The 22,155-nt window shown below is 41.2% G+C and overlaps 1 protein-coding gene across 1 annotated transcript; it reads right to left on the bottom strand.

Annotated features, from left to right (window-relative positions):
* Positions 1–1,790: 1,790 nt before the first annotated feature.
* LOC115598024 (BPI fold-containing family C protein-like) lies at positions 1,791–21,260 on the bottom strand. The gene is given in 15 exon segments (XM_030447010.1): positions 1,791–1,868; positions 2,208–2,284; positions 3,324–3,390; positions 4,857–4,899; positions 6,297–6,364; positions 6,999–7,169; positions 8,082–8,135; positions 9,272–9,445; positions 11,542–11,633; positions 12,156–12,216; positions 12,303–12,366; positions 13,079–13,234; positions 16,594–16,722; positions 18,828–18,939; positions 21,107–21,260. Coding segments are annotated over 15 exon segments (1,500 nt in total).
* Between the last annotated feature and the right edge of the window lie 895 nt (positions 21,261–22,155).

The raw sequence follows: 22,155 nt of genomic DNA, 5'->3' as shown, positions 1-22,155 counted from the left end.
AAAGAGACATAGGACTTACTAGCAGGACTTGTCCCCTCTCCTCCCTGGTTGCTGAGCTCCTAGTGGGGTTTGTGGGAGTGAGACAGCACTTACAGTAGAGTTAGAGTTTAGAATCAGTTAACATACTTGGGCACACACATATTCATGGGAGCAGACAGGGTGCACCTGCAGGTGGTTGATCTCATTGTGGAGATGCTCTCTATCCATAACACATCTTCAAATTGTCATGGCACTCAATAGAGGTTCCTCATGACTGGAAAAAGGCAGACATCATACCTGGCTTTAAGAAGGTCAAGGAGGATGATCCAGAGAAGTCAATCTTACCTCTGGGAAGGTTATGGGACAAAATGTATAAGCTATGTCAAAAGCACATGAAAGATAAGGTGACTGGAAGAAGCCAGCATGGGTTTTTCAAGGAGAGACCATTCCTAACAAACCTAATTTTTTAATTTTATGAGTTGACTGGTATTGTGGACAAGGAGATGACAGTGGATGTTCTATATCTTCATTTCAGCAATACCTCTGACACAGTCTCCTTTAGCCTCATCACCAAGTTGGTGATCTATGGGTTGGAGAAGGTAAGATGGAAAATTGGCTGGAGTGCCAGAGGCAAAGAGCTGTGATCAGTAAAGTCCAACTGTTGACCAGCAAATAGTGGAGGTCCCACAAGGAATTAGTAATGTGACCAATACTGTCTAATGCCAACTGGATGAAGGGACAGGCTGCACTCTCAGCTAGTTTGTGAATTATACCAAACTAGGGGGAGCAGGGCAGGGTTTCTTTTCTGAGAAACATGGACAAGATGGGCAAACTGACAGGAATGACATAAAGTTAACGAGAGTAAATGTGAAGCCTTGCATCTGAGAGGGAATAACTCCTGGCAGCAGTAAAGACTGGTGGCTGTTTAGAAAGCATCTGAAGAAAAGGACCTGGGAGTCCTAATGGACAAGAAGTTGAACACAGACCTACAGGTACAGGTCCTTCCCAGCTGTCTGACCCTTGCATATGGAGTACTGTGTCCAATTTGGCCTTCCCAGTACAAGAAGGATATTGATATCCTGGATCAAGTACAGCAGATGCTGTCAACATGACCTACACAAAAGTCTGCGACCTCAGGCTTCTTCCTTCAGCTTGGAGAAGAGAGAGCTTGAAAGACCTTTTTGTTGTCTACAACTTTTTATCAAGGAATACAGAGAAAATGGAACCAGACTTTTTGGCACAGGTTCTCCGGAGAGGTTGTGGAACCTCCATCCTTGGAGGGGTTCAAGACTACACTGGACACAGCCCTCAGTAACCTGATCTAATTAGTCCTGGTTTGAGTCAGGGTCTGGACTAGATTATATGATTCCATAATTTGATGATAATTCATTGGATTTTAGAAATCTGTTCCCACTCTAGGTATCCAGTTGCAAAGGGACAAATTGTGACATTTTTTACAAAGACTAAGGTCTCATTCCATACACAAAGTTTTGTTAACTCTGATGGAGATAAACTGAATAATGCAAGAACAGGTTTCTGAAAATAATAAATTGTGGTACCTGTAATTCTAGTGACAAGAAACAGTCACTCATCAGGCTGCAATGAATTTTCTAAAGCATCAGCAATACTGTCAACTACTCTCACTGTACTAACCCCAACAGATTCAGTTTGTGAAAAGATTAAGAAGTTTAATAAAACATTAAAAATAGTGAAACACCCCCCTCATGATTCTAATTATAGCTTCTACTCCCTAGAAGCCAAGAGAAGGAAACTACATTTTTCTCCTATTACTGTTTAAAGGTAAAGGGGCATTAGGAGTGACTGTGGAGGACTTCATCTCCCTCTTCCTCATATTTGTAGTGAACATCAGTGGAAACCAGCAGATGACCCTGAGGGAAAAAGAACATATAAAATGACCTTAAATTTCATACAGACATATTCAGGGTCAGTATTATGAGAATACAGCAGGGCAGCAGACAGTGTGGCTATGTGCCTCCTGAACTTTAGTTAGCTTTAGAGCAGGAATGGGCTCAGATGTAAGTTAATACAACCTTCCAGAAAGCTGAGTAACACCACAGAGACACTCAAGTTGCTTATAAGCTTTCCTGAAGAGCGGTCAGAGTAGTGAGAACATACCAACATTTAGATCTGCCCAACACAGGAACACTCACAAGTGCACAAGCCTGAAAAAGAAGCAATATTCTTCAGCAAAAAATGCAGCTTCTCACCTGATTCATTTTTATTATGGGTCCAGTCAAGGTAGTGTGGGCCAAGTGAAGAAGGGGAAATCCTTTTCCTAGTTTATCTTCAGAAGAGGACAAATATGAATAAATTTGAAAGTAATAATAAAATGCATTTCAGAAGCATCTTTTTCAATAAACCCTATTTGCTTTGTCATTTTTCTTTAATCAGCATCCTTGTGCCTCCCAAGGGAGCTATTGTTCATATTTGTAAAAAAGAAAAAACTCCTGTAAAAAGTTGCATACAAGCCTCTCACAATCTCTCAGCTATCTGACACTGGGATATGACTGCCTTTGTTCTTCTCCAGATATCTGCCCCCCAAGATATGGTTTCTACTGTCTTCCACTCTGATTAAATCTCAATCTTCCTTTCCTTTTTTTTTTTCTTAATTTTATTTTATTTTGGTTTGGTTTGTTTGGTTTTTGTTTGTTTCTTTGGTTGGTTTTTGTTGGTTTTGGGGGTTTTGTTTTCTTTGGTTGGTTGGTTTTTTTCCCCTCCATTGAACCTCCAATCCTGTTGGTCTCTCTTATTCTCACCTACCTTTAAGTTTCTGGATAAAGCCCAACCTCTCTTCCTATTTGCTTTTAAAAGCATTTTACTTTTGCACCCCTCCCCCTCATTCTCTTTCCTTTCTCCTCATCAACAGCTCACTTCCTTCATCATCAGTCGCCTCACCTCTGTTTACCAGAGGTGTTTCCACCTGCTTTTTTCCACCTTCTCCACCTTTTTTCCTCTTTCTATCCTGAAGCCTCAGGATGCAAGGGTGCTTCTGCACTTCCCCAGTATGGGCCATCCTCTGATCAGGGCTTGACTGTGTCAGGACAAGACTCAAGTATGTCCCACCTCTGCTGCCACACTGCATCCAGTGAAAAGGAAACCCAAGCCTAGTGTGTGGAATGGAGCCAAGACTTGCTTTGTCCCATCTCCCAATCCAGGGGACTGAGGGAACAGGACAGCAAACCAGAACAGTGTAGACGTGTCCAGGTGTAGCCAAACAAAAAGAAAACTTCCCATAACACTGTCTTTAAAGCTGGCCACTCTGTTTTATGGTTTCATTCTTGCTTTGCCACCAACCTTGCTCAGGAACTGGCCACAATCCTTACCATTGATTACTGGGATCACTGCACTCCGTAAAGTGTAAGACAGAAAATTCTCCATAAGTGACATCTGCTGTAAGGAAAACACATTTGATGACTATTGCCTCATGCCCGTGAGATTGCATCTTGATGGGATCCTTTCCTTTTCCTTTCCTTTTCCTTTCTCTTGCTTTGCCTTACGTTGCCCTGCCTTGCCCTGCCCTGCCTATCCCTGCCCTGCCTTGCCTTGCATTGCCTTGCCTTGCCTTGCCTTGCCTTGCCCTGCCCTGCCTTGCCCTGCCTTGCCTTCCCTTGGCTTTCCTGCCCTTGCCCTGCCTTGTCTTGCCTTCCCATGCCCTGTCTTCCTCTCCCTTGCCTTGTCTTCTCTTGCCTTGCCTGCCCTTTCCTTGCCTTGACTTGCTTTGCCTTGCCCTTCCTTGCCTTGCCCTGCCCTGCCCTTCCTTGCGTTGCCCTGCCTTGCTTTGTATTGCCCTGCCTTGCCCTGCCCTGCTTTTCCTTTCCCTGCCCTTCCTTGCCCTGCCTTCCCTTCCCTGCCCTGCCCTGCTCTGCCCTCCCCTTCCCAGCACTACCCAGCCTTGCCCTGCTCTGCCCTGCCCTGCCTTGCCTTGTCTTTCCTTGCCTTGCCTGTCCTTCCCTTGCTTTCCTTGCCTAGTCTTTCCCTGCCTTGCTTTGCCTGGCTTTGCCATTCCCTGCCTTGACTTGCCTTGCTCTGCCTTGCCTTCCCTTCCCTTGCCCTGCCTTGTGTTCCCTTGCCTTGCCTTGCCTTTCCCTGCCCTTCCCTTCTCTTCCCTGCCTTGCCCTGCCCTGACCAGCCTTTCCCTGCCCTGCCTTTCCATGCCCTGCCTTGCCTTGCCTTCCCTCGCCATGCCTTGCCTTGCCCTGTCCTGCCTTGCCCTGCCTTGCTCTGCCCTGCCTTGCCTTGCCCTGTCCTGCCTTTCCTTGCCCTGCCCTGTCTCGCCTTGCCCTGCCCTGCCCTTTCCTGCCCCGCCCTGTCCTGACTTTCCCTGCTCTTCAATGCCCTGCCTTTCATTGCCCTGCGTTGCTTGCCTTGCCCTTCCCTGCCTTGCTTTGCCCGGCCCTGTCCTGTCCTGCCCCGTCCTGCCCTGCCTTGCCTTGTTGAACCTTGCCTTGTCCTTCCTTGCCCTGCCCTGCCCTGCCCTTCCCTGCCTTGCCTCGCCTTGCCTTGTCCTGACCAGTATTGCTTTGCCCGGCCCTGCCCTGCCCTGCCTTGCTTTGCCTTGCCCAGCCCTGCGCTGCCTTGCCCTGCCTTTCCCTGCCCTGCCCTGTAATAACTCCATAATATTTGGAGACTCTGATTAAAAAAAAAAAAAAAAAAAAAAAAAGCAACACCAAAGCGGTATTTCCTCACACTGGAAAGAAAACAAAATGCAGAAAATATGCTATTTTAAAGCAGAAAGAGGAGTGACAGACGACTTACCCAAGACAGATCAAGAATTGTCCAGCAACAAGTTCTGATTAATTTCCTTTATTTCTAAAGGGCTCACCTACATTCTCTAGGCACTGAAACCATCAACTTACCTCAGAGAAGCCAAGAGTGGGATTCAGCAGAGAGAACTGGAGCCTGAGGAAAAGAAGCAAAAGAAGAGGAGTCACTAGAAAGGATGAAGGTGCAAGTTATGCATGCTGCTTAAACATTTCTTTGTGGAACTGCATACTGATTTCATGCTGATTCACACATTCAACTTTGCCAAAAACTCTATGATTCCCAACAGCTTTTTTATAATCAAAACTGGCACATAAGTTGTATTATCACTGGATCTTTCTGATACTAACCTCTTCCTACAGTCATGTGTAGTCCTGGACTGCCACTATGAGACTTTGAAAATAATTCTTTTTTCTGAATTGGCATTTTCTACAATGGCTGAACTACACATTTCATTATGATTTAAATAAATTCATAGCTATTCCTAACCATGATGGTTTCCTAGCTTTTTCCACTGATGCCTGTAATGTATCCTCAAAGCACTGTAAATATAATCATGAGCAAAACCAACATTTTGAGGAACAGAAAACCACATTATTGCATCAAAAGCTGGGAGTGGCAACATTATTTCTTAAACTTTTACTGACAAACTCTGCTCACTCTAAGTCCTCTTTGCCTGTTAAAAAGTTCCAGTGACCAAAATTAAGAAAAGACTGCTCTTATTTTTCTTTAATGAAAATTTAATAGGTTAAAAAATATAATACATTCTGGAATTCTGCCCCAACTTGGAGTATAAAGCTAATGAAAAGAAACACTGATGTGGGCTACTTACCTGAAAGTCTGCACTGATACCCACCTGATGCACTACAGGAGAAAGGAACCATCTTAAAGTGTGAATAAAATTTGCTGTAAAGACAGCTGAGAACAGGTGCAGCTGTAGGTAATCACAAAACCAGACAGATCTATGCAAAATCTAAAAAGCTCTGAGCTTTGCTTCAAACTACAGACGCTTTTCTAGTCATTTCTTTGATGGCATGGTGTCTGCTGTTGTGGTATGTGCTATGCTGTCTGACTTTTCCCTTCCTCTCCTGTGCAGGCATCCAGAGAGCTCATTACAGTGGCCAGTGCAGTGTTTGCACTCTGGCAGTTCTGTTTGTGATGCTCAGACATGGCATGACAGCAACAACTAAAGGGTTTTGAATAAACTACTGAACTTCATTCTTCAGCATCAGCACTGACTCAAACAGATGCCTTTCAGGTAACCAATACATTAAATACTGTAATCTGGGAAGGTATTTAGCCTACAGAAAAAGAGTGGTATCATGTTGTGCAAGACACATGATTTCCCACATTATAAGTCATCTGCAAGATTTAGACCAACTAGTCAAAAGTAACTTAAAACCTTTGTGAGAAAGAAGGTGACTAATTTGCTTTTTCTCATGGAGAAAAAAGCACTGCCAGGCTGACACCCAGGTTCTGTTGTGTCCTCAAGTGTTGGAATCATTAATGTTGCTTTCTGAATTTTCCTTGGTTACCTCTTCAGAAGTAATGATATAATCAGCTTCTGCTTGGTTATTGTCAAATTGGCTCTGGTACTGGCTGTCTGCAGGGAAAAAACAAAACAGTCTTCTGTGACTCTACACACAGACAGATACTCTCTTAGATACAGCCCCAAATGCAATTACTTTTGTGACTAGAAACGCAATGTCTAAACTTGTTATTTGGTCAATACGCATAGATAGTTAAATCATCTGTGAATTTGGCTCTTTCTGCCAGCCACTGAGGCTGTGTGAGTTTAGTGATAATACTGCCCTGATTGCCTCTTTATCATTAGGATAATTTAAGTCCCTGCATGGCTGACATAAGTAGTTCACATTCAAGGTAATGAAAAGATGCCTGGGGACACACTGAACTATTTCATAAGAAACAAGTTAGGAAGACTGGTCATCAGATAACCACACTTTTATATATTACAATTTATTCTTGAATTATCACACAATCTCCCACATGGAAAAAAAGGCTTTATAAGTAGCTCTCTCTACCTATTCTAAATTCTAAAATGTGTGGTGCACGTTTCCTCCTTGTGTTTCCCTACAACAGAAAAGTATGCACACTTGTGGCAGACCAGTTTATGCTATTTTATGATGATCCCTATGACTGTCAGAGCATCTGGAAGACTACTGTGTGATTTTTTCAGCCCTAGCACTGAATGTTATCTTTGAGCTCAAGATACTTACTACATTCCCTGTAAAGATGTACTGGGTGGTTGAATTTGGCAGAACAGCATGCACTTCTACACAACCAGTGATTTGTAGGATGCATCTGTCCATGTTTAAAGTGACTGCAGGTGGTGATGTAGCCATCAGCTTCAGCAGCACCGGGAACGCCATTACGTAACTCAGAGAAATCTGTGGAATTCCAGAGGAAAAAAAGTCTGAACACAGAGAAGCTTTTCTTAAGCAACAGTTTCTGTGGATGCACCATAATCAGGTGTAATACTAATTCTCTTGTTAATTAACCTGTATTAAAAATACCTAAATTTAATTACACCAACTGAAATGATGAAATAAGAATTGCATATATTCTGAGTTTCAGAAACCATAGAACAAATGATGAAATCCCTGTCTCACAGATATTGAACTTATATAGAGAAATAATTTAAAGGTTGTTCCTGGAAAATGTATTTCAAGAGTGAACGTGTGATTTGAGTAATAATAATACCCCTAACAATATAAAGTATTTGGAAAAGAATCAGCCTTCCAAAGGAACCAGTCTTTTGAAAAACAGAGAAACTTCTAGAGGACAAAACTTTAGTTTGCAATGCCACAGATTCAATATTTCATGTATCTATAGTAAATATTCCCATATTAGGGATTTTAAAAGCATTTCACAGTGTCTTAATTTCTTGCATCACATTTATCAATTTAGCTACTCATGACCATGACTTCCCGTTGTATATAATCTCCAGTAATGATAAATCTTTGCATGGGGAATGTAGGCTACCAGTAGCAGAGATACCATTTACCTTGAACAGGATTAAAAAAGAGACTGATCTCACAGATGTCTCCCACTTCAGACTTTAAACTGTTCCAGAGACTGAGAGTGAATTCAGCACTTAGAGAGGCAGAAAATGGCTAAAGTGTGATATAGTTAGGAAAAGCATAAGTTTTGATGGGACAGATATGGATGTTAATCATAAGCCTGCTCAGTTTCCTTTTCTCCCCCAAACTTTTGCAAATGATCTAGAACACAGATAATACCTATAAGATACACTATCTGCTGTTCTTTCTTAAAAGGTCTGTGTAAGTAGAAGTACTTACCTCAGGAACAAAATCTTTGAGCAAAGCAGTACTCAGGTAAAAAGTAGTAGCAAGCTGTAAACAAATGTAATAAATTATATCATTATATCCTCTTGAAAAAGAGGTTTTCCTTGGGAAAAAACCCCAGCATATACTTTTAGTTTTAGATAATCCATATTATGATTGCCCTTGCCCCAGACTGATTCCTAGGGAACCCACAGGGCTCTGTGGGACAAAGAGAGACAGATTTTTCATGGCTATGTTTCAGAAATGTGTATCAGTGAACAAGCATTATTCTTTGAAAGAACAAACATAGCATCCTACTTACTTCCTGCATTTGGGACTTTCTTATAAGGAATCTGTCAGAGACAGGACTCAAAAAATTTAATTTGCCCTTTTGCTTCTGACCACTGTGATGGCCACTGTTTGCTTTACAAAAAGGGTTGTTAAACACTGGAGCAGGCTGCACAGGGAAGTGGTGGAGTCACCACCCCTGGAGGATGTTAAAAGATGTGCAGGGGGTGCTTAGGGACATGGTGTAGTGGTGGACTTGCAGTGCTGGGGAACAGCTGGACTTGATCTTAAAGGTCTTCTCCAACCACAATGATTCTCTGATACTATGATGTTTGCCAGTGACATTTGTGTCATCCATTTTTACAATGACCCTCTTAGCACTGCTGCAGTTAGCAAAATTCTTCTTGGAAATTCTGACTACTGATGCCAGTGTGGAAACAGCATTTCCAAGAGAAGTCTTGTATGTCCTTCACCCAGAGCTGAAAGTTTGGTTTCCTTGTAGCTGCTTCTTGCCTCATTTGGATGCTCTGTTAAGTCTGAGAGTTTATTCCAGCTCTCAACACAGCCAATGCATTTGTTGTGGGCCCCTCTGCAGGAGAATGTGGCTCCAGTATACTTTTTCCTGTCTTGCCCTTTCCTTTCCTATGTGGAATCCATGCAGACAGAAGTTTTAATTTTTATTCTTTCTGCAACTCCTTGCACTCTAACTGTGTGATGCTCATATTATCATTCCTTGCCTAGAGCTGCCACGAAGTTCAGACTTAGGTCTGAGCTTCACTTTGACTATTTTAAAGGATGACATACAGAATCACAGATCACTCCTACAAATAGTAGAACACCAAACATAAAGTGTTAGTCTCCTCGGCTGACTATCCATGCTAATAGTAATAATTCTATTACATGCAAGTTGTACTCACCTCTTCGGAGATAATGATGTTAAAGGCCCCTGCTCTGTAGTAAGCCAGTGAAGCAGATTTAAGAAAATAACTGGAAACTCCCAGGTAGATCATAGAATCACACTGGTCTGGCAGAACAAATGGAGCTGGCACAAAGGGAGGGTCTGTGTGATTTCCTACTGGATAGACTGTGCCCTGCAAAGAATCATTATCAAGTATTTCTAGTTGTAAGCATTTGTAGCTGTCAGAATGCACTAGCAGTAGTTGAATAGAAATAATTCTTCCTAACATGAGAAAAGATTGATTAAAGAAAACACAAAGAAAGCAAATGAGCTTGTGTTAAGTCCTGAAAATCAGCAAATTCATGCCCTTTTGGAAAAATACAGGAATCACAGAGAAAATCTGATTGTCATAGTGTCAAAGTTTTACTTTGAAAATTCATCTGAGTATCCTGGACTCCAGCTATGAGACACACAGAGAGAAAATAATCTTCTGGACCACAGTCCTCTTTCTCCTGTGGCAAAGACACACCTGTTAATTTAATTCTGAGGGTGGCATTTCAAGAAAATCTTCAGACATGTTTCAAAAGCACTGGAAGTTGCTTGGGACAGGGACAAAAAGAGGGTTTTATACTACCTAACTCTTAAGTCTTGTTCCAGCTGCAAGTCCTCCGTGACCTAGTATGGGCACTGCAAAGGTGTGGGACCTTGGTTAAGCTGTACTAAGAAAATAATTCTTAAAACATGAGAAGGTATGTGAGCTCCAACCATGAAAGACAGGAACAGTAAGGAAAACAAGAACAGACAGGAAGTAGTGTAATTACTGATACTGTAATGGTTAGTAGCTGAACAATTCAACAGGAAAAATATTTATGGGAAAAGCTATAAAGAAAAAAGTTGAGAATTGGAAGATAACAACTCATAACTACCAAGAATCAGCCTGCTCCAAGGAGTACTGAAGAGCAATAACTTTTTTAACTGATTAATCACTGGCTGACAAAGACTCCTTTAGTGTCCTATTGGAGTGTCAGCATGGTGAAGTTTAGCCTGTAAGTTCTAGTTCACCACAGTAGCTGATAAATAATAATAACTGTTCAGTACTTTTAAGCTAGGTATATCCTGCTTGCAGAGTGTGATTTGTGCACGGTAAAAGTTGCTCTAACAAAATAATCAAGAGGGAAAGTCTCAGCCATAGCTCTAGTGCATCTTTCTTAAGTGAAGTCAGTTCTAAGAGCCACAGGGATGCTCTGAATTACAAGGGCCGTTAAAGTTGCTGGAAAAGGTGGACATTGCTGAGGTATCTCCTGCCAACAAAGATGCCCCCTCAGTTTAGGAAGGATATCGAGGTCCTGGAGCGGGTCCAAAGGAGGGCAACTGGGCTGGTGAAGGGACTGGAGCACAGATCCTATGAGGAGAGGCTGAGGGAGCTGGGGTTGTTCAGCCTGGAGAAGAGGTGGCTCAGGGGAGACCTCATCGCTCTCTACAACTCCCTGAAAGGAGGGGGTAGCCAGGGGGGGGTTGGTCTCTTTTGCCAAACGACTTTCAACAAGACAAGAGGGCACGGTCTCAAGTTGTGCCAGGGGAGGTTTAGGTTGGATATTAGAAAGAATTTCTTTACAGAGAGGGTGATCAGGCATTGGAATGGGCTGCCCAGGGAAGTGGTGGATTCTCCATCCCTGGAGATATTTAAAAAGAGACTGGATGTGGCACTCAGTGCCATGGTCTGGTAACTGCAGCGGTGGTTCAAGGGTTGGACTCAATGATCTCTGAGGTCCCTTCCAACCCAGCCAATTCTATGATTCTATGAAAAATAGATAAGGAAGGAACTTCTGTGTGCTGCTAAAGGGCTCTCTGTGAGAAGTCTTTTTTTGGGATGTGACTTGTACATAAACAGGTACTGAATGATCTCAAAGCAAATACTTTGGATTGCAATCACATTGGTAGCCACCATGGATTATATATCACTGGTAACAACTGAAGATCAAGCAGCACTGGAAGAGCTGTGTATCCAAAGAACACTTTCATGCTGTTTATAAAGCACCTCTGAATGGTTTCATCTGTTAAAGATTTTAATTCTGAATAACAGCTTTGGTTAATTAACAAATGCAGTTAATCTATTAAATAAACAACCATATCTGGTTTCTGAAATAGCTTTTATTCAAAATGTCCAAATGTTTTATTGCTTTTATAATTAAATATTGGAGAGGCTAAGACTGCACTGAAAAAAAATGAAGCAACACAGCAGAGCATCAGAAGAGTCTTAGAGAGCACACAGATATTAAAGACAATTACCTTCAAATCCAAGTTAACGTGTGATTTGAAGACTGCTGGAGAACTAACTAGGGAATAGTCTATTTGTGCAAAGGCATCAATCTGGCTTAACACTAGAACAATGGACAAAAACAAAACAGCCACTATTACAAAAACACATCACAAAGAGTTATTTTTTAGTTAAAGGTATGGTTTAGTTAAAGGTGACTCTGAAGAAGAATGGTGGGAGAAGGAGGAAGAAAATAAAAAAACTTGTTATAAGGGAAAAAGTGAGAGCATCCCTTCCGGAGAAATCACTAATTCCTCCTATTTTAGGTCTTGTTTTCCTTGTTCTCTCTCTTGTCCACAACTGAATACACTCCTCAAAAATCTCTCCCATGCAATGAAAGGAGTACCCAGGGCAGAGTCCTCTTTTTTGTTATGTGTTTGCACAACAGAACTAAACACTCCCATATGATTAGTGAAATACAGGTAAATACTACTAAGTACTTTGTAAGCTGACATCAGGACATTTTTTTGCACACCAGCGTTGAAGACACAGGATGTTTTACACAAAAACAGGGGGCACTTTATCAGACAATATTGTTGAAGATTTTTTAATGAAAGGTTCTTGCAAGCTGTTATAAACAACTCACCTGTATGGTTTCTTAGCTGTGCATCCATCATTTGGATTTTGTATTTGATATATAGGCACAGCTATATGAAAAGAGAAACAAGTCAGTAATGTAAGGGCTGTATGCAACTTCCCCCTTCACTTGCTGAAACTGTCTTTGCAAACTTACATTTTTATCCAACTGGGTCTGAACAGGCTTCTTAAGATAGCCAGACAGAAAACTGTAGATCCAGCTGGAGGAAAGGAAATTAACACAATGAATTTTAATCATGGGGTGAGATCTTTGAAATATAAAGTCTAGCAGACTGGAACATCAAGGTGATATTAATGAGACACAAGTACAGTGATACTGGTAGACTATGCAGTTGACTGGTTTTATGAATTTCTGAATGTCAGACAAATGTCAGGGGTTCTTAATCTCATAAAAGCTATTTAGAAGGCAATCTGCAAAGAAGTGAATATTCATCTTAATGTGTTGATAAACAATACCCAGCTAGCCACCTTTTGTCTTCAAGTAAGACAAAAAAAAATTCTAGAAAACTAAAATGAGGAGAACTATAAGCACTGTTTCATATTCTGTTTTTTAAAGTTTTCTTATGAAATTGCAGGTCAGCTTGTCAAGAGGCATAATCAGTCTAGACTGCCTTTGTATCTCCAAACCCTAGCCTCCAATCTTGTATTCTTTAATGTGCCCAAATGGCATTTTTTCATATGCAGTATGTTTAGTCAGTTCATTTGTTGGCACATGCACAAAGAAGTATAGATAAACTGCCCTTCACAAAACCAGCAAAGGAGCCTGGTTTTGAAACCAGACCTTTAACAATCTATTTTCATAGCCTTCATTAGTTAGTAGTATCCCCTAGCTGGATGCATAAAAGTCAAAATTTGAGAAGTGGCCTTTCCTGCTTCTTCCCACAGATTAATTAGGAAATCTACTGTACATACCTAGATCCTCCGTGTAACTTGATTTTTACACTATTAATGCTCATCTGGCAGTTGTCTAGCAACACAGACAAGTGGCCTGTGCTATCCCTTGACAGTTTGAAGATAACTGCAATAAACAGTCCTGAGATGGACACGGTAATTCCTCCTTGGTCTTTGCTGCTCAGAAAAAAAAAGAAATCCAGGCTCAGTTAATGAAAAATCTGCTTTAAAGGAACAGTTTAAAAAACTACCTGTAAATCAAGTTTGAAAGGAATTCTTGTCTCTATCATCTAGAATGAAGAATGTTTTTTCTAGAGATTAAAGTAGATTAGGGACATGCCTGGTATTCACAAATAAGTTATATGCATGAGTTTCCAGGACATGGATGTTCCAGTGTTGTGCAGGATGTGACAATTTTGAAAAGTTGTGGCAATTTCAAAGCAACACAAGACATTCCAGTCCTTTATGACAGAAGGGCTCTGGGACTTCAGCAGCAGAAGCCATTTAGCTAATAAATATATAACCCAGCAGCTCTCAGCTGAGCAATTCTTCAACTTTATTCTTTCTCGTAACAATTACCCTTTAAATAAATATATTTCCCCACTCTTCGTCCTGCACCCAGACCATTCATCCTGTCTCCTTTCTGTAAAAATCCCTTCTAAGACTCCAACAAAAACAGTCTTATACCTAAATTCCAGCAAATTGAGGAGTATGGTTAGGAGTTGCAGAGTCTGTAGAACAACCAAGCAGAATATAGGGAGCTGAATGGATGTTAGAATAGATTTATAAAACCCTCATTTACCCTCATAACAGAACTGGCACTCAAAATACCACTTTTCACCCCTTCATTCTGATTACTCAGGTTTTCTTTTCCTAGGTATGACTACAGTGGCAGTACTATGATACGGAGAAAGAGCCCAGCCTAGTAAGAATCTCAAACCATGATTATCTCAGCTTTCTTCTTTACTTTTCAGGCTAAGCAAATACCCAGGAGAAAGAGGTTATAATACCAAAAGTTTAATCTTGACCCAGCCTCAAACCATAGATTAGCCCTGGCTAGTTACAAAGTCCCTTCTGCCACGACTACTACCATTTTGAACCAATTTTCAGTCTATGCACATGAAGTGGCTACCTGGAGAAAGTGCAACTCTTCAGACCCTTACTTTCCAGTCCCTAAACAATCCCCCATCCCACAGGACATTAGGAATTTTTCCGAGAGGGTTCTGCAATGTTGAGACAGGTTACTTGGAGGGGTTGTGGAATTGCCATCCTTGGCTAAACAAGGCCACTAGACAGGTGATCTGATCTAGTCTGGTGACTGCTCTGTTTGGAGCAGGAGGTTGGACAGGAATGGCTTCCAGAGACCCTTCTAACCTAGGTTTACCCCTGCTTCAGTGACAGGGACCATCACAAAAGGATCTCAGCCTTCCTTCTCCCTTTTTGGACTGCTTGGGAGATGGGGAGATGCCCAGCTTCTCCTCTGCTCCTCTGTTTTTTCTTCCTTGTATATTCTGTTCTTCAGGAGGAATCAGGATTCACTGAGGCAAAGTCTCAGCTCCAGACTTCGAGGAGCAAAGAGTCTGCCAGAAGATTTTGTGGCCAGCAGAGTGCTTTAGGAGGGCTACAATGAGACCAGGAAATTCAGGGATAACACTATCACAACTAAAAAGCTGTGATAATACCCATTTTACTGACCCTGGAAACAGCCCAGGAGGAGTGGGTTATCCATGGGAAGTTCATTTTCAGCTGCCCCCTCTAAGTCTGCTATAGAGAAAGCAAAATCCTTGGGAAGGCAGGGAATGAGAAGTAGGGCATATTCTGCTTCTGTCTAAACCTACAGCTGTTAACAAAACATCCCATTGAACACAGCAGCACAGATTGTTGCTTCTGCCCCTGAGAAAGGCAAGAAAAATCCTTCACTCCCTGGGCTACACCAAAGCTGGCTTTCACCACCTCCACCACAATCTGCTCTGCCAACTCCTGCATATCAGCTCCCTGCATCCCTAGCTGTCTGTGAAGTCTTTGAAGTTTTATACATCTGGGGTCTCTCCAGATTATGCCCAGGTCCTTATCCTTCAGCAAGAAGAAGAGGTGGCTTTGTGTTTGGGAACAGCTGATCTGCCCTGCCAAACCCAAGATCTTTTCCCCCACAGTACTGGTATGACAGAAGGCACAACAGACAGGCTAGAGACACAGTGACAGCAGTTTCCAGGAAGCAGTGATGAGACTGAATGTTAAACTGCATGTCTTTCCTCCTTTAGGATCAGGACATGGTATGAGACTTGCATCTTGGTGATCAGTCATAGAATCATAGAATCATAGAATCATAGAATCATAGAATCATAGGGGTTGGAAGGGACCTCGAAAGATCATCTAGTCCAACCCCCCCTGCCAGAGCAGGGCCACCTAGAGTACCTCGCATAGGAACGTGTCCAGGCGGGTTTTGAATGCCTCCAGTGAAGGAGACTCCACGACCCCCCTGGGCAGCCTGTTCCAGGGCTCTGTCACCCTTACAGTAAAAAAATTTTTCCGGATATTCAACTTGAACCTCCTATGCTCCAATTTACACCCATTACCCCTTGTCCTATCACTGGTCACCACTGAGAAGAGCCTAACTCCTTCTCCTTGACACTCACCCCTTACATATTTGAAAACATTGATGAGGTCACCCCTCAGTCTCCTTTTCTGCAAACTAAAGAGACCCAGCTCCCTCAGCCTTTCCTCATAAGGGAGATGTTCCACCCCCTTAATCATCTTAGTAGCTCAGTCTTGCTGTACTATCTGGCTTGCAAATAGAGCAACGCCTTCTGCTGTTACTAGTTGATTGATGAACTCAGATTGTAGAGATTAGCACCTTGCAAACTTTTCTGATGCCCCAGAAGCTTTAGCACTCCCGCAACCCAAAGGAAATTTAGAATATTTTATTAAAATCTTACAGTTTTTACTATGCTAAGATAAAAAAGAGTGGGAAAATCAGCATGCCATCATGTCATTAAAGATAACTTCATATTGCAGAGGCTCATGAAACTATGTCAGTTTTCATAGCTATCTGATTTGTGGAGTTTCTGCAGTTCTGAATGTCTGGGATTGTGACAGTGCCCTTCCTATAGTCGGAGCACTTCAGAATATGATCTACACTGTACCAGCAAATAGATTGTTAGTTATAGGGTCAACATTCCAGTTATACTCTACAAAGAAAGTAACAAATGTGGCCACTGAAAATTCTGTGGTCCTGAATATTAATGAAATACTATGTAATATACAGCCTAGACAAACTGAGCATGCTAGCAGATATATGACCAGACACTTCCCAAAGAGACAACCTGTAGGGTAAAATAATAAAAAAGAAAGATTGGTAAAAAAAAAATTGGTAAAGGCACGTTTCCTTCTTAAGCAGTTTGATTACATAGATTGTTGTTAAATGATAAAGTATGTGAGCTGAAAACCAAGAAGTACCAACTAGATTTCTGAGTTTCATCTGCAGCTCTTCTCCCAGAACTGTCTCCTGCAGCTGCCTCACACTGTGCAATACTTACAGCAGCCAGGCGTTCATCCTCCAGTCTGCACTGACCGTAGCAGAGGCCTGTGCCACTGACAGGAGAATGCCAGTGCCAGGAACAAAGGAAGCAGAAGTTTCTGGGAAATCTACAGCATTAATTTTGAGCCTGCAGAAAACAGAAATGGGGATATTAGACTGCATATTAAAAGAGTAAAAGGACATCTGATCACTGAAATCCCTTCTGATATAAAAAGTAAAGTCTGTGTTTCTGTAAAAGAATTTCTTGGAACTGATTGACTCTTTGTACATCTTAGGAAAGAAAGACAGTGATACCATTACACTTACTAGCATCCTTGGAAAAAGAATCCTTGATGTCTGCTCAGGGAAAACGAATGTATGGAAAACCTTCCTCTGGGAGAAAAACAGACTCCTTAAAGTGAAATGTGGTTGCTGGGGGAAAGTAAGTTTGTGTGTTAAACCCAGACGCTACATCTATAAATAAATACAGGTTGTCTGAATCCTAGGATTTGCTGAAGAACATAAAAGCTTCTCTTTCCCCATTCTGTATCCCCTCCCTTGCCTCAGCAAAAGTCTCTGGAGAGAATAATTTTTTCTGAACATAATCTTACTTGAAGATTTCCTTGGCAAAACAAATGTTTCTGACACTCAAAGATAATGTCTTGCAAGTGGGTGTGTTGAACTGAGCTGAACATTGTAAAGATACCAATTGTAATCTTACCTTATAGTACACGTTCCTCATTGTTTCTTGCTATCTGGCAGAGATCTCTGAAACAACTGCCTTTAATTTACTTTCCCTGGGGCAGAAGGCACCAGCTACTTTTAGTTAAAATTATCATAATTTTCCAATAACACCTTGGGCAGTAGTAGGGCTGCCTTTAGTAATCTTGTTTGTAGTGTGCTAAAATCAGATTATCCACTGGGAAGATAGCCAGTTTCAAGAATTATGGTTGGGAGAATGAATTGGGGTTTTGAAGATCATATGATAATTTATGTTGGAATGGGACCTCAAGAGCTTTTCTGGTTCAACCCCCTACTCAAAAGTGGGCCAATTCAGGGGCTCTGCCAACTTGAGTGTTGAAAACCACCAGGGATGGAGATTCTCCCACCTGTCTGGGACCTTCTTCTTGGTGCTACCTACCATTTTTCCCTAACTTCTAATTGGAACTTCTCTTGATGTAATTTATGTCTATTGCTCATGATCCCTTCACTGTGTACCTCCTGGAAGAATCTGTCTCCAGATTCTCTATAATTGCCACTCAACAGTGAGTGGAAGTTGCAGTAAGACACACGCACCCCCACCCTGATAGTGTCCTCTTCTCCAGACTGTCTAAACACAGCTCCTTCAGATGTAAAGGGATTAAGGTTGCAGGCATGCTATATTATAATGAGGCCTACCAGAAAGCAGGCTATTAGGAAAAGATTAGGATAAAGGATGCAGGTCCTACCCAGCAGAAAGTATATGAAGTCTCTCAGATTATTTTCTTGTTCTGGGTAATTTGTAAGGAAAAGGCAGTAAAATGCTGCCAGGCAGCAGGACGTGGTTTGACAGCAGTATTACAAGACCAGGTTATGATTTTCTGGGAAACATTTAACTGGTTGATAGGATTGAAGGCTGAAGGAAAACTTTTTATATTAGTCTCCTCATTTGGAGAAATTTTTTTACTTTTAAAACTTAAAAAAATTTTTTTTACAACTTTTTCTACTGGTTGCTCCTGGTACAATGATCAAACCCTACCAAGCCCTATTGAATCAAAATGTTGATTTACCACTGTAAATCTATCCAAAAGTATTCTGTAAAAGTTATCTTCCTGCCATGCCAGCCCAGACACACTGTCCCCTTGCACACATTTTCATCTTATCCCTTTATCAACTTTTTCTCACCAAACACAAATTACTTTCATTGCTACAGGTCCTTCATAGTGGCAGACTGTTAATAATGCCAGTTCTTCCCTCTTTCCCACCCCTTTCCCTTGCTGTGTCATAGCCATGCTTACATTTGTCAAACTCTGAGGTGAACCAGCTGGAAAAGACACCCAAGGTGCTCCACATGTTTTCTAAAGCACATTTCTGAGTGTGGTAGAAAGAAGTACTTAAAAAAGCAATCAGTGTTTGGGCAATAGAAGCAGAGTTAGATGAACCATTACAATTTTTCACAGAGCAAAAAGAAATAGTTGCATAATTATTACTATGCAGTAACAATACAATAAGACGTTTCATGCTAAAACTTTAAAATGTATTTCCTTTACTTACCTTGAAATTACATAGTTAACATTAACAACTGAGAAAGTCTCCTGCCCACTCCAGCTTGGGAAGGTCTCGTTCAATACTTCTTGCTTCAGGAGCTCCATCCCAATCCTCCTGCCTATAAGGGGACAGAGAAAACCACATGCCTTGTAGACTGAATTCAGGCACCCAAAGGTCCAGATACATTCCAAAATAATCTAACCACTTCTAATATAGTTCATAAAACCTTCTGATTCTTAAAGCCTTACCTACTACTTATACACCCATTTATAAATCCTACTAGCTTCCTACACAAATCATTTAACCAAGATCATCTTGTCCCTGAGTTGTGTTTCATATTCTAAAACTCTCGGCAGCTTTCTGAACTGTTACTTGTCCTTCACAACACTGATAATGTGGAAAGCCTTGGGAAAGGCTCAGTCATCACCTTTACCTCAGATTATTTCACACCTGTTGAATGAAAAAGCCAGTTAGGAAGTAGCAAGCTTTACTTACAGAAAAAGTGTGATACACATATCCAAAGTGCTGCTATGTCAAATGCAGAACTACCTGGATTGTTGTTTGTGTGCAGGAAGTTGTTTGAGGTTTAAAGACAATCCTTTGAAATGTTTTTTTCTCCTCTCTTTCAGAGTATATATGTTTTGCCACTGTACCTTATCCATCACAGAATACAGCAGATCTCTTATTTCCTTAAGGTTCCCTTCCTTAAGGTTCTTATTTCCTTCAAGGAACCCCACTTTTGGTGCTACTTGGGTACTGAGAGTGCACAGAACTATCACCATCAGAAATCTTTAAATCTCAAATTCCTTTTGCCTCCCTTCTTTTTGCTTATCTTTGACAAGGACACTGCTAAAACTAAAATACTGAATGATGTGCTTCTTTAGGATGTTTTTAGCATGAATTTTACCTAGCTTCTAGCCTCACCACTGCTGATTACAAAATACCTATTTTTTCTCCACTAAACTTTAGTGTCTTAGAAAAGCAAATAATTGAAATCAGTGACACATCTGCACTGGAATACCTTTTCATACAATGAATCTTTTAGGACGGAGAGGTAAATTATGATTCCCTGGAAATTCCTGCCTCCAAAGCTACATATGGGCTCTGACTGAAATAATTTAAAGCTCTATTACGTCTGCCAGTGAAAGCAGCCAGTGGTCTGAAATTCGTCTCAGAGTTCTTGCAGCAGTCAGGATCTATTGCCTCAGCCTGAAAATCTCATCTTAAGGGAAAAGATGACAGACAACATGCTCTTCAAATTCAAGAAATACCCTTGGAAGGCACACAGTTAATGTCTGTTCTTACTACTAATGCAGGGATGTGCAAACTTACTCTGTTCAGCACTTGAAGGGCATGCTGAATGTCACAAAAACTGAGCTCACACTAAGAAATACCAGGCTGAATTCTCATTTCCACAGGCATGAGAGATCCCTAGGGAGCAATTTCTCCTGTGTGTCTTAAGATCTGGAGATCAGTTCTGTTTGGGGTGACTGATGTTTGCCCTGCACTTCTCAACTTCTCAAAGCCTTTAAAACAATGCTTATACACAGAAATAAGTGGACCTGATCCTTGCTTTCATCTCAAAGGCATAAACCCTGAGCTTCTACTTTTCATCTCCCAGGTCTATTGTTTACCTGTCAGCATATTCAGTGCATACATGACGATTAATACTTAGCATGACCCAGCCTTTATTGAATTGCTGTTTTGTTAACCTTTAGTAATAATATTAATTCTGTAAACAAATGAAATTATATTGTGTGTCCTGCACACCTGTGGAATAAGTCTTAGGTAAGAGAATTGAAAGAGTAAGGAAAGTACACTATGGAAATTACTGATACTCCATTAAGGGGCAGAATTACGGTATCTGTTTTTGAAAGAATCGTACGTGCAGGTTCTATCTTGGCTGTTCAAAAATTGTAAGCTTTTTTTTCCAATTATGACTTATTATCTTCAATTAAATATAGTATTTTCGTTCAGGTTTTTTGACATTTTTAAAGAGATGCAGGTATATGACCACCTTCTTCTGGTTCTAAGAAAGTAGACTGATGTGAGGAACGTAGCAGAAACACTGCTGGACTGTAGAATGCAATCAGCAATGCAAGGACAAGTTGACACATGGGGTGCACAAAAAGAAAGGAAAAAAGTGGGAGAAGAAGAAAAGAGCGTTCCTGGTGTGAGGCATTTTAATATTTAAGGAGCTTGCTTGTACATGGCACCTTTATTAAGGAACTATTCTATGCACAGCACGTTTATCATAAATTAACTTCTGGCAGTATTAGACATACCATAGTCCAGCCCCTTCTGAGTAATCCTCACTTTTAGACCAGGATTAGCTTCAAGCCCCAAGGACAGCCAACATAGCAGGAAAGCATACCATGTCTGCAGCATCTTCTCACCTTTGTCACAGGGACCTGTTAACAACAGTTACGATGCAATCATGTCATAAATGAGACATACCATGAGCTGCATCCATGTATTCCCTCATTGAAACTAGGACACGGGTGGATAGTCAGGAGAGGTTTAGCCAATGATTTTAGTGTATGGAGCAGTCAGTGTGGGAGCAGACACAGGTTTTGCTTGCTAGGATAGCACTCTGGCAGGCATTAGCTGCTGGGGAGACTGAATGGTTCTGCTTCACTGTTCTATGGTTGATTTTACCATCTGTCCCACCTCCTACAGAGTGAATGTGACAGAACAATGACAGCCACAGAGAATCAGGTCTCTCCTTCTGCTCTACAGAAACTTTTCTGCTTTTTATATACACAGGACCTAGGATATACTGGATTTGCAAATCCAAAAGGTTTTAAATTACATCAGCTGATCAAATAAAATGCAGGAGACCTCACTACAAAACCTGACTACACAAAACCTTCTGACTTAATACAAACACTGACACATAAGATTATGTAAATCAGGTCACAAGAGAAGGGAAAGCAAGGGTAAATTAAAATCAAACATGAGAATAATACAGTGATCATGCAGGAACAGAGAAGAATGTCCTGGCATGAATCTGCAGAACAGTATCAATGCAAAGCTAGACTGTGAGACACTGTGTGGTGGGACATAACCACATAACACAGATTCACAAAAGCTGTGACAAAATAATTTCTTTCTGTTACACTTTCAGGGTTCTTTGTTCAAAGTTCTTACATTCATCCCAATTTTCACTACCAATGACATCCACTGCTCAGTTGCTTAGAAATAAAAATACTGTTTCTCAAGACAGCTTCTCAGTGCTGCATTAGGAAATTGTTCATTAGGGTTCTGTGGAAATTTTACTCTGGCCTTACCACCAAGATGTGTGGCACACCTTTTTCTATCATGTCTGACTGTG

This window comes from Calypte anna, chromosome 1, assembly GCF_003957555.1.
Source record: "Calypte anna isolate BGI_N300 chromosome 1, bCalAnn1_v1.p, whole genome shotgun sequence".
Classification (NCBI taxonomy): Eukaryota; Metazoa; Chordata; class Aves; order Apodiformes; family Trochilidae; genus Calypte; species Calypte anna.
Note: the sequence above shows the minus strand (reverse complement) of the source record. Positions and strands in the feature narration are given on the sequence as shown.